This window comes from Capricornis sumatraensis, chromosome 7 (genome assembly GCF_032405125.1).
Source record: "Capricornis sumatraensis isolate serow.1 chromosome 7, serow.2, whole genome shotgun sequence".
NCBI lineage: Eukaryota > Metazoa > Chordata > Mammalia > Artiodactyla > Bovidae > Capricornis > Capricornis sumatraensis.
The window spans coordinates 91,388,530-91,400,055 of record NC_091075.1 but is presented as its reverse complement, the minus strand read 5'-3'; the positions used below and the strand labels follow the sequence as shown (position 1 = coordinate 91,400,055).

The following is an 11,526-nucleotide window of genomic DNA, read 5'->3' as shown; positions in this document are numbered from 1 at the left end:
GATATCTCAAAGCCTCCTCACTTCCCCCACCTTAAGAAGACTGAATAAGGCATTCTCCATTTTCTCTTAGGAGTCTAAGCCTGCCTCTACACAAACACTGCCACCTTAGGTTGAAATGGCGTTAGCTCATGAGGCAGAGGAACCAGAGATCAAATTGCCAACATCCGCTGGATCATCGAAAAAGCAAGAGAGTTCCAGAAAAACATCTATTTCTGCTTTACTGACTATGCCAAAGCCTTTCTGTAGAAAATTCTGAAAGAGCCGGGAATACCAGACCACCTGACCTGCCTCTTGAGAAACCTATATGCAGGTCAGGAAGCAACAGTTAGAACTGGACATGGAACAACAGACTGGTTTCAAATAGGAAAAGGAGTACGTCAAGGCTGTATATTGTCACCCTGCTTATTTAACTTATATACAGAGTACATCATGAGAAATGCTGGGCTGGATGAAGCACAAGCTGGAATCAAGATTGCTGGGAGAAATATCAATAACCTCAGATATGTAGATGACACGTTCAGAGTTTTAACAACTGGGCTCCCAGGGAAGACGCCAAGAACTATTTTTAACATTTCATTTTTGTGAAATGTCAACATTATTAAAGGATCAATAATGAGTAAAATATTTTAATATCATGCTCTGGAATGTATTTCCATTAAGTAGTAGAGAATTCTAGTTTCATTTTTATCAATTTTCTATCTTAGGGTGCAGTATAAATTTTAAGGTGATAAAAGCAGAGTCCAATATATTTAGTTTTTTTTAGAAAAGCAGCCCAGAAAGTTTAAGTGCAATTAATATTTATTGGCAAAGTCAATTGTGACATTAATAGGTAAATAAGTAGTTATTAAGAAATATAATCATGGAAATATGCAAATTATATCAGCCAACATATACTAAGTAAAATAGTCTTTATTAAACCAAATCTTCTTTCAAAATATATTTTTGCTTAAAATTCTGAAGATTTTTCTTCATATGAAATTATGATGGCAACGTTATTTCTTTGCTCTATTGAGGCATGCTATCAAAACTTCATTTCTTTTATTTATGTAGAGTTTCAAGGATAATAAAAACATCAGATGATTTGTTTTCCACAAGTAGATTGAAAATTTAAAAAGAAGAAGAAACATTTTCTATAGCAACAGTAGGGATTTAGGCAGCTAACTCTTCAAAAGCCTCTTGATTATTTTCTTATACAGAGGATTCTGCTGGTCCAGGCAAATTTTCCTCCCCGTCTTCAGCGTAGCTCTGCCAGAGAAAGAAGAGAGGTGCGTTTCAGTCCTGGGGGTTTGAATTTAGAATTAGGCTGGCGGGGAGGCGGCGGGGTTTAGAGGGACGGTAGGGAAGGGGAGAGCAGAGGGTGGGCACGAAAGCAGCAAGTTCCAGGACTCACATCAGTTGCGGACTGGGGCAGTGGAGCCCGGCTCCGATCACTTCCAGGCTGGAGATGTGCCTGGGGTGAATCCCCGAAGTGGTCTTCAGGCACACGCATTGCAGGTCCTTCTCCTCTCCACCTTCAGAGTCTACCGGGAGCGAGACGGAGGCGGCAGGGAGTGACGACTCTGTGAAGAGTCAGAGGGACCTTGGGGATATTCTCACTGCTTTGCGCCTTCATTTCCTCATCCACAAACCACATCCCTCTGAAAGAGTATTGCCGGCTAGGTGATCGAGCGCACCGGCCAGCACGTGGCACCGCGCCTTCACACCTAGCAAGCGCTTGGGAAATCCTAGCTGGGATCCGGAGATTACGGACTCCGTTCCCGGGACTTCCCGGACTCTCTGCTGCCCGGGACCTCTCCCCGCCCTGCTTCCGTCAGCGCTCACCTTGGGCGAGGGCGATGGCCGGCAGGAGCAGCAGCCCCAGGAGCAGCAGCCCCGGGCTGGACCGCGGGCGGGAGGCGCGGGTTCCGACTGCCGGGTTCATCGCGCTCAGGAGTGCCAGCCGGAGTCGAGAGCCAGCGCGCGGGCAGCAGGGCTGGGGCTCCGCAGACTCGTGGTTCCCCACCCTCTCCAGACCCGTTTTATCCCCGCCATCTGTCCACTTCGGGAGCTTGCGGTGGAGGGTGGGGAACCGCGGTGCGGAAACGGACACTTCTGCAGAATTTGGCTCTGGACAGACAAGATTAGGCCAGAAAAAAGAAAAAAAAAAAAAAAAAAGCCAGAGACCAGCAGTCTTACCGGGAGCTGGTGGCAGGATCCAACCCCCACCCTGAATTCACATACATTCCTACAGTTAAAAACTACCTGAACCTTCTGAAAATGTCTTTATTATACATTTATTTATTGGCTGTGCTAAATCTTCCCTAACTATGTAGGGGCTTTTGCCAGAGCAGGGGCTACTCTTCCTTGCAGTGCTGGGGGAGCCTCTCATTACAGTGGCTGCTCTTGTTGGAAAGCACCGGCCCTAGACACGGAGGGGGTGGGGGGTGTTGAGTAGTTTCAGTGCACTGGGCGTAGTCGCCCTGCAGCATGTGGAATCTTCTGGATCATGGATGGAACCTGTGCCCCCTGCATTGGGAGGTGGATTCTTAACTGCTGCATGACCAGAAAAGTCCCCCAAACTGTCTGTTTTCTTTGTTATGTGCAATAGTAGAGTCACTCTGCAGTCGCTGTTTCGCAATTTGTGCAGCAGGAGTTTCTGTTTCCTCCTCCCAACTGCCTCCTCAAGAACTGCCCCTTCACTTCTGTTTCTTGTGGATGGCCATTGAGTTGAACCTGGCAGCTGTGTGTCTTCAAGATGTGCGTTTAGTCATGGTATTCTGCTGTTAAAAACTTGAATTTGGTCTCTAGGTGAGGACTTGGTTCCAGAAGTTAGGTGAATGTGGAAAGCTTCCTCAGACTCTTGAACGGGATCTCCCCAGCTTTATCAACCTTCAACCAATACATCCCAGGAAGCAAAATCTGTTGTCCTCATAAGTCCTCTTATTCTAAGAAGAATTGTACCATGAATATTTGGATTCATTCTTTCTGTAAAAACTTTACTGCCCAGGTATTTCTTCATTTTGCTCACCCTGGAAGAGAGACCAAGGAGAGTGTTTGGGTTTTCCAGCGCCTGCTGCCCCCAGGGACAGGGTGAGTTGGGCTGCACCATTGACAGGAGCAGTGGTGCTCTCAGGAGGACACAGAGCATCTGGGAGCTGACTGTGGAAAAGATGCACCAGAATCCTGCACAAAAAAGTTCAGGGATCAATGTGGACTGATCTCTGTGGCCTCAGCCTGCAGCAGCTTGAAGTAGGGGTTCGGTTCCCGGCCAGAAATTAAGGTCGGGTGGTGGTGGGGAGAGCACCAAATATTAGCCGCTAGACCAGTGGTCAGTGATAAGGCACTGGCTTTTCAGCTTTGCACAAAAAAATTCCCACAAAGAGGAAAAGTAGTGAAACAAGTGAAGTGTTTCTTAGGAGGAAAAAAAGAGTAGAGTATGTGTGGCTAGACACACGGGTGCACTCAGTGAGAGAGTCATGCTCTCGTGGTAGTTTAAATCACTTACATGGGGCATTTCTTCCAGGTTTCTTTTGGCCAATCATTTTTATTTTCCTGGTTCAGAGTCTGTATTTGGTATATCTCAGAATCCTCCCATGTGTATGCATGCATCACTTAACCAAGATGGATTCTGCTGAATTCTGCTGAAGAATACTATGGGTAGTGAGCATCACTTAATATGAAAAGGCGCCTCCTCCCTTTTTGACTTCCAAGGAGCTTTTCTGTATATGACTGTAGCTCAAATCATGAACTCCTTATTGCAAAATTCAGACTGAAATTGAAGAAAGTAGGGAAAACCACTAGACCATTCAGGTATGACCTAAATCAAATCCCTTATGATTATACAGTAGAAGTGACAAATAGATTCAAGGGATTAGATACAGTGCCTGAAAAACTATGGGTGGAGGTTCATAGCATTGTCCAGGAGGCAGTGATCAAAATCATCCTCAAGAAAAAGAAATGCAAAAAGGCAAAACAGTTGTTTGAGGAGGACTTACAAATAGCTGAGAAAAGAAGAGAAGTGAAAGGCAAAGGAGAAAAAGAAAGCTATATCCATCTGACTGCAGAGTTCCAAAGAATAGCAAGGAGAGATAAGAAAAACTTCCTAAGTGAACAATGCAAAGAAGTAGAGAAAAACAATAGAATGGGAAAGACTAGAGATCTCTTCATGAAAATTAGAGATACAAAGGGAACATTTCATGCAAATATGGGCACAATAAAGGATAGAAACGGTATGGACCTAATAAAAGCAGAAGATATTAGGAAGAGGTGGCAAGAATACACAGAAGAATTGTACAAAATAAGATCTTAATGACCCAGATAGCCATGATGCTGTGACTACTCACCTAGAGCTAGACATCCTGGACTGCAAAGTCAAGTGGGCCTTAGGAGGCATCACTATGAACAGAGCTAGTGGAGGTGATGGAATTCCAGTTGAGCTATTTCAAATCCTCAGAGATGATGCTGTGAAAGTGTTGCACTCAATATGCCAGCAAATTTGGAAAACTCAGCAGGGGCTACGGGACTGGAAGAAGTCAGTTTTCTTTCAAATCCCAAAGAAAGGCAATGCCAAAGAATGTTCAAGCTACTGCACAATTGAGCTCATTTCACATGCTAGCAAAGTAATGCTCAAAATTCTCCAAGTGAGGTTTCAACAGTAAGAGAAGTGAGAACTCCCAGATGCATAAGCTGGATTTAGAAAAAGCAGAGAACCAGAGATCAAATTGCCAATATCCATTGGATCATAGAAAAAGCAAGATAATTCCAGGAAAGCATCTACTTCTGCTTCATTGACTATGCCAAAGGCTTTGACTGTGTGGATCACAACAGCCTGTGGAAAATTCTTCAAGAGATGGGAATATCAGACCACTTTACTTGCTTCCTGAGAAATCTGTATGCAGGTCAAGAAGCAACAGTTAGAACTGGACATGGAAAAACTGACTGGTTCCAAATTGGGAAAGGAGTACATCAAAACTGTATATTGTCACCTTGATTATTTAACTTATACACAGAATACATCAGCCAGACTAATGCCAGCATAATGCCAGACTAAATGAACCACAAGCTGGGATCAAGATTGCTGGGAGAAATATCAATAACCTCAGATATGAAGACAACACCACCCTTATGGCAGAAAGAGAAGTGGATCTAAAGAGCCTCTTGATGAAAGTAAAAGAGGAGAGTGAAAAAGCTGGCTTAAAGCTCAACATTCAAAAAATGAAAATCATGGCATCCAGTCCCATCACTTCATGGAAAATAGATGGGGAAAAAATGGAAACTGAGAGACTTAATTTTCTTGGCTCCAAAATCACTGCAGATAGTGCCTGCAGCCATGAAATTAAAAGACGCTTGCTCTTTAGAAGAAAAGCTATGTCCAACTTAGATAGCATATTAAAAAGCAGAGACATTACTTAGCTGACAAAGGTTTGTCTAGTCAAAGCTATGGTTTTTCCGGTAGTCATGTATAGATGTGAGAGTTGGACCATAAAGAAAGCTGAGCGCCAAAGAATTGATACTTTTGAACTGTGGTGTTGGAGAAGACTCTTGAGAGTCGGTTCAACAGCAAGGAGATCAAACCAGTTAATCCTAAAGGAAATCAGTCCTGAATATTCATTGGAAAGACTGATGTTGAAGCTGAAATTCCAATACTTTGGCCAGCTGATGCAAAGAACTGACTCATTAGAAAAGACCCTGATGCTGGGAAAGATTGTAGACAGGAGGAGAAGGAGACAGACAGGATGAGATGGTTCGATGTTATCACTGACTCAATACATGAGTTTAAGCAAGCTTCGGGAGTTGGTGATGGACAGGGAAGCCTGGTGTGCTGCAGCCTGGGGTTGCAAAGAGTTGGACATGACTGAGCGACTGAACTGAATTGAGTTCAGGCAGGGCTCCTGAGTTAGAGAATGAGAAATATGTGGCCTCTCATCTTCTATGTGGGCAGGGCCCAGCCTCCTCCCTTCAGTGTTCTTGCTATTTTTGTCTTGGGGTATCAGTCCACAGAAAACAAACTCCAACTCTTTGCTCTGGGGCCCCTCTATCTCCTGCCTCAAGACCATCTTCCCTTTCCTTAGAAAGAATGACTTTGGTTTTGATTAGGGAAAAATACACCCTCATCTCAAAGCCAGAGGCTCTCTGTCATACTGATTAACTGTGGTGAAGGGCCTTGGAAGCCTACTGCGTGGACCAAGCTGACCTCTTAAGGCTCAACAGGACCTGACCTCTGCAGGACCTGCAGGGATGTGCGGTGGAATTCCTCGACCTGGAATGTGCTTTCTCTTACTCTCTCACCACCTGTTCTTTCATCTAGCTAAGTTCTCCTCATATTTCTGATGTCAGCTGAAATATTACCTCCCCAGAGGGATCTTCCGTGACAGCTAAAGCAACTCCTGTTCCCTTTTGTTGTCATGTAGCACCCACTGCTTCTCCTGTTTGTCACAGCTCATATAAACACGCACACATGATACTCAACACAAGACATGCATATATATTTAAATGTGTTTAACATGGTTTCTCTTCCTAAATGAAAAGTTCCATGAGCTGTGAGATAGTATTGTCTATCACTATTCTAACTCCTTGTTAAAAGGAAAAGTGAAGTGTTAGTCTCTGAGTCATGTCAAACTCTTTGAGACCCCTGGACTGTAGCCTACCAGGGTCCTCTGTCCATGGGATTCTCTAGGCAGGCATACTAGAGTGGGTTGCCTTTCTCTTCTCCAGCTCCCTGGTAGGGACTCAATATAAAACACTACATTAGTGAAGATGATGAATGTTGAAAATGATAATGATGAGGCTTTGACATGTTCAAGTGCCGTTTCTTTGTGCAGTAGGAGCATACCTCTATACAAACATGTGGTTGTAATTATTTGTCAGCCTGTCTGCGTCTCCCACCAGACAGTTATCTCTTCAGGGGCAATTACCCATGACTTACAGGTCTTTGAATACCCAGCATCTTCACAGTGGCTAGTACAGCATGTGGTGTAAGTCATATATATTTATGGAACTGAAACTTGAGATCCCATTTGGGTTAGAACAGAGGGAATGGATAGAAGAGTGGTTTAGCATATGGATGGGCAACATACTGGATTTGTACAATCTGACCCCCAGGTTTCAATATTTGCAGTGTAAAGAAACTCAGGGAGTAGTGGCAGTTAATTCATTTTTTCTCTGCATCTAAATAGAATAATTCAATATGTGCACACAAAAATAAAAAAACCTATGCATAATGAAGGAGGTATTAGCATAGTGTAAAAACTATGTCATGTCTCAGGAGGTGGCCCTCCTGATTTCGGTAGGAGATCCTAGAGAAATGAATGAGATGCTGAGCTATTTTAAGTTATTGGTGTAAAACTGATGACCGTGAGTGCTTTATTTATTACACGTTATGTGTATTATTTGTTAACTATTACTTAATGAATGTGTTTATTTTGTACACAAAACATTTAAGGCATTAAATCTATAATGATGAGAACGTAATAAAAAGAAACCTAATAATGCATAGATTGTGAACTAAATGCTTCATACATGAGTGCTCCCTAAACTCCATGTGCAGGTTGGGATAGATGAGCTGATGTCTTCTATAATCAACATAGGATGTTTAGTATGCTATTTATGTATCAAGTCTTATTTTCTGTGTCAATAACATTATGTGAAACATAATATAATCTCTTCATTAGGGAAAGAAAAATCAAGCAAAGTGTTAAGATGTTGTGGTTAATAGCACAGTTTCAAATCGCCCCTCTGTCACTGACTTAGTTATTTGATTCTAAGGCAAATTTCCTAATTTCTTTGAACTTCGATTTTCTTCTCTGTAGCACTGCTGCTGCTGCTGCTAAGTTGTTTCAGTCGTGTCCGACTCTGTGCGACCTCTTAGAGGGCAGCCCACCAGGCTCCCGCGTCCTTGAGATTCTCTAGGCAAGAACGCTGGAGTGGGTTGCCATTTCCTTCTCTAATCCATGAAAGTGAAAAGTGAAAGTGAAGTCGTTCAGTTGTGTCCAACTCTTCTCGACCCCATGGACTGCACCCTACCAGGCTCCTCCATCCATGGGATTTTCCAGGCAAGAGTACCTGAGTTGGGTGCCATTGCCTTCTCCCTGGAGCACTGGGGATGCTAATTATAATAATAATAAATACTAACATTGACCTATGGATTATTGTGTGTCATGGATTATTTTCAGCACTTTGAATTTATTAGCTCTTAATTTTCACATCAACTCCATGAGATAAGCAATATTATTATGTCATTTTAGAAATGAAGAAACAAGGCAGTTTATGCAACCTGACCAAAATTACACAGCTAGTAAGTGGTGGACTAAGTTACCCCATTATTCTCTCTTTAGAGGATGTGCTCTTAACCACATCATAGCTATCTTGTAAGAATTATTTAATTCTTTACAATTATTTAATTATAATGCATGCAAAACAATGATTTTCTCTGGCATATTAATATTGTTATTAATATTATAACATTAATAGCTATTAATAACGTTTTGCTATTACTATAGTACATTAAAAACAGCACAAATCATCAACTAGTGAATTTTGTTATCCATATTGTTAAATACCAAAGTTTTTAAAAAATAAAAAGATAATTAAGGCTTTTTCCCCTAATAATTCTGTTAAAAGTAATAATATAAGACAACAAAGCAATAATAAGTTTGATTTTATGTTAATATTTCTGTAAGAATAGTATGGGCATATTTTAAGGGATTAGAGTGAAAGAAATTCTGTTGATTATAAAATAATTAGTAGTCTGGTAAAGTTTAAATTCTCTCTTGTTTTTATTTGCAAGGCTGATTCTAATACAGAAAATGTAACCACGTAGATATTAAGTAAGTAAAAATGTACAAACATGTTGGGGTAAAATATTCAACACCAAGGAGAATCAGTTGTTATTATTAAAAACACTGTATCATTGAAGATATATATGATATCATATGCAATCACATATTGTTTGCTCTACTGGTATTAAATGTGTCTACTTTAAAGTAAATAACCACTGCTCACAAGACTCACATTCTACAGTTTTATTCTTGTTAGAATTTGAAGGCTAAAGTAAATATTGGAAAAATCTTTCAGATAATGTTTTGAAACAAGACATCCTAGAACTAACACAATGAAAAATCTATTAAATCCCTAAATGTATTAATAAACATTTATTGAGCAAGTGCTTCATGCTGGGCTCTGTGTGGCTTCTAATATCACTGACCATTATGGAATCATCATGGTCATGTCCAGTCTATCAGTACAGTGGAGCATGATAAGTTAAGACAAATGTATTTGGAAAGAAACTTTTAAAGAAAGAAATGCAAAATACATTACCACATTTAGCCAAGAGTTAGGGAGTAAAGCATATATTGTATTTTGAAACAAGCTTTGGTTACTTTCTTTTTTATTAATTTTTAAAATGTTTACACTATTTAAAAAGGTTACTTTCCATTTACAGTTATTACAAAATATTGGTTATATTCCTCCTATTATACAATACATCCTTGAGACTGTGGTTACACCCTAGCCATGCTTACTTTTATCTTCTCCCTGTCATCTATTAACCAGCCATCTCAGAGCAAATTGTGAATTTTTTAGACAGAATGGAAAACATATCCAAAGTTTAATACAGTAGGACTAGGTATCCTGGATAAATAAAAACTCTAGAAAGCCAAGATTTCAACTTCTGTTCTTCTTGGGAGATAAAAAGGTTTGACAGAAAGTGAAAAAGATTAAGCAGCTGACCCACCATCTTCCAATATTTTCTGGACTATTTTCTTGATTCTGGGGGCTTCCGGATCCAGGCAGATTTTCTTCCCATTCTTCAGCACGGCTCTGCAAGAGAGAGTAGAATTATCTGTGAGCATCCTGGCAATCATCGGAAGGGATCCAGCAGTGGTGGTAGGGAGGAGGATGGAGGGCTTCCTTAGGGAGGCAGTACTAGAGAAGCAGAAACTTACAGTACTTCGACATTGGCACAGTGGGGTCCTGCCCTGTTGACCTGCAAACTTTGGATGTTACTGGAATGAATGCCAGAGGTGGTCTTCACACACAAGCAGCGAAGCTCAACATGGAGCAATCTCTCTTTACTGCTAACTAGGGCAGAAGATATGATTCTATTAGTGGTCATAATTATCTCCCAGATCTTATCTATCGATGAGTACCTCCCTCACAAGGCCATTGTGAATATGATCGACCTGTCAACCTTTACTAAAGCACCTAGCAGAATTCCTGGCACAGGTCAAGTGCCCACAGAGTGCAGCGTCTCCATTTGTAATTATTCATATAGTGCCCTTCTCTAGTCCCAGGGGCACTAAGGCAGTCCCTCCCCCAGACACAGCTGCAGCAGAAGCAGCCTCAGGTTAGGAGAAGCAGAGAGTCTACTATCCACCTCTCCCTAAAGTTTCTCTTACGTTTTCCATGGGTGGAGGGAACCAGCATCGTCAGGAGCAGTGACATCAGCAGCAACACCTGTAGGACAGGAAGTGGGCTGCGCACGGTATATGAGGAGGTGGTGTAGAGTCTGAGGCTCATGGTGGAAAAGACTTGAGTTAGAGTTGTTCCCAGGAGGGTGAACTGCTGCTCAGGAGTCTACAGCTAAGTGGTTTTCACAGTCGCCTGATGTCTTTTATACACCCTGCTTCAAGGCCAGTAAGGAGAAAAAGGATAGGGATAGGGGAAGTGAGGGTGTGTGGTAACACAAGTGTAAGAGTGGTCAAGTTGTGTCCAACCCAGATAAATGCCAGGCAAGTCAAATTCCTGCTAAATTTCATTTGCTGCATCCCTGCACATGCTCGCTCCCCCTTTCTCAATATCCATCTCCCTTACACATATTTAGGCAAGAACTACACTGAAATATTACATATATTTTCTTTGAATAATTATGTAATATGCCCTGCCTTTCCTATAATGCAATTTAGAGGCCTTATAGACATTTTAGGTGTATCTGAAAGCATAAATGCGTGGCCCTTGGAAAAGAGAGTTATCTTCCCTTTCCAGTTGCCAAGGAAAGCAGATGATACTATCTTGGTTGTCGATAAGCGCTGGGATTCATTTGGAGTATGTGGATAAAATAGGAACCAATTATTATCAAAACAACTTTATGTATTTATGGACTCCTTTCTGTCTTCCAAATGTATTATCTTTTATAATTCCATGCAGAAACTAGAAGCAAACTCATCCTCCTCTGTGTTATAAAATAAACTTTTTACTTTTTTCTATCATCTGAGTCCACTTAATCTAACAGAGAAATGTATGATACAATTCACTATAAAAGATTTATAAATGCAGATAAAATATGCAAGTTCCTCTTCATCATTGCTCCACATTCTGGGTCTCCAATGGTAACCACTGCTAAAAATTTGGCATTAGTTTTCTATTCTATCTACATTTGTATATATGTATATATATACACACACACACACATAGAGCCATATAATACATAAAAATATACATATATATAGACATAGATCATTTTTTATACAGTTAAAATTATTATACAGCTTTTGTTCTCTAAAATTACGTCATCAATCCTTTCATGTTACCTCAATGTCACTTCTCTCCATT

General features: G+C 41.1%; 2 protein-coding genes across 3 annotated transcripts; both read right to left on the bottom strand.

The window, feature by feature from the left end:
• Window positions 1–857: 857 nt before the first annotated feature.
• On the bottom strand, window positions 858–1,961 carry LOC138082358 (platelet factor 4). 2 transcript variants are annotated; one of them, XM_068975635.1, is made up of 3 exons: window positions 1,822–1,961; window positions 1,391–1,559; window positions 858–1,245 (listed from the first exon to the last, which is right to left on the bottom strand). In XM_068975635.1, the coding sequence occupies exons 1-3, from the start codon at window positions 1,919–1,921 to the stop codon at window positions 1,158–1,160; spliced, it is 357 nt and encodes a 118-aa protein (XP_068831736.1). In that variant the 5' UTR covers window positions 1,922–1,961; the 3' UTR covers window positions 858–1,157. The 2 variants fall into 2 exon arrangements, with proteins under 2 accessions (XP_068831736.1, XP_068831737.1); XM_068975636.1 differs by having other exon boundaries at window positions 1,391–1,520.
• Window positions 1,962–9,692: 7,731 nt separating this feature from the next.
• On the bottom strand, window positions 9,693–10,494 carry PPBP (pro-platelet basic protein). The gene is made up of 3 exons (XM_068975475.1): window positions 10,374–10,494; window positions 9,921–10,056; window positions 9,693–9,795 (listed from the first exon to the last, which is right to left on the bottom strand). The coding sequence occupies exons 1-3, from the start codon at window positions 10,492–10,494 to the stop codon at window positions 9,693–9,695; spliced, it is 360 nt and encodes a 119-aa protein (XP_068831576.1).
• Between the last annotated feature and the right edge of the window lie 1,032 nt (window positions 10,495–11,526).

Excerpts from the sequence above, each read along its gene's own strand:
- LOC138082358 (XM_068975635.1), bottom strand. The coding sequence starts at position 1,921 with ATGAACCCGGCAGTCGGAACCCGCGCCTCCCGCCCGCGGTCCAGCCCG. Across the intron at positions 1,560-1,821 it reads GGCCATCGCCCTCGCCCAAG|AGTCGTCACTCCCTGCCGCC; the intron begins GTGAGCGCTGAC and ends GACTCTTCACAG. Across the intron at positions 1,246-1,390 it reads TGCCCCAGTCCGCAACTGAT|AGCTACGCTGAAGACGGGGA; the intron begins GTGAGTCCTGGA and ends TTTCTCTGGCAG.
- PPBP (XM_068975475.1), bottom strand. The coding sequence starts at position 10,494 with ATGAGCCTCAGACTCTACACCACCTCCTCATATACCGTGCGCAGCCCA. Across the intron at positions 10,057-10,373 it reads TCCCTCCACCCATGGAAAAC|TTAGCAGTAAAGAGAGATTG; the intron begins GTAAGAGAAACT and ends CTTCTGCCCTAG. Across the intron at positions 9,796-9,920 it reads TGTGCCAATGTCGAAGTACT|AGCCGTGCTGAAGAATGGGA; the intron begins GTAAGTTTCTGC and ends TCTCTCTTGCAG.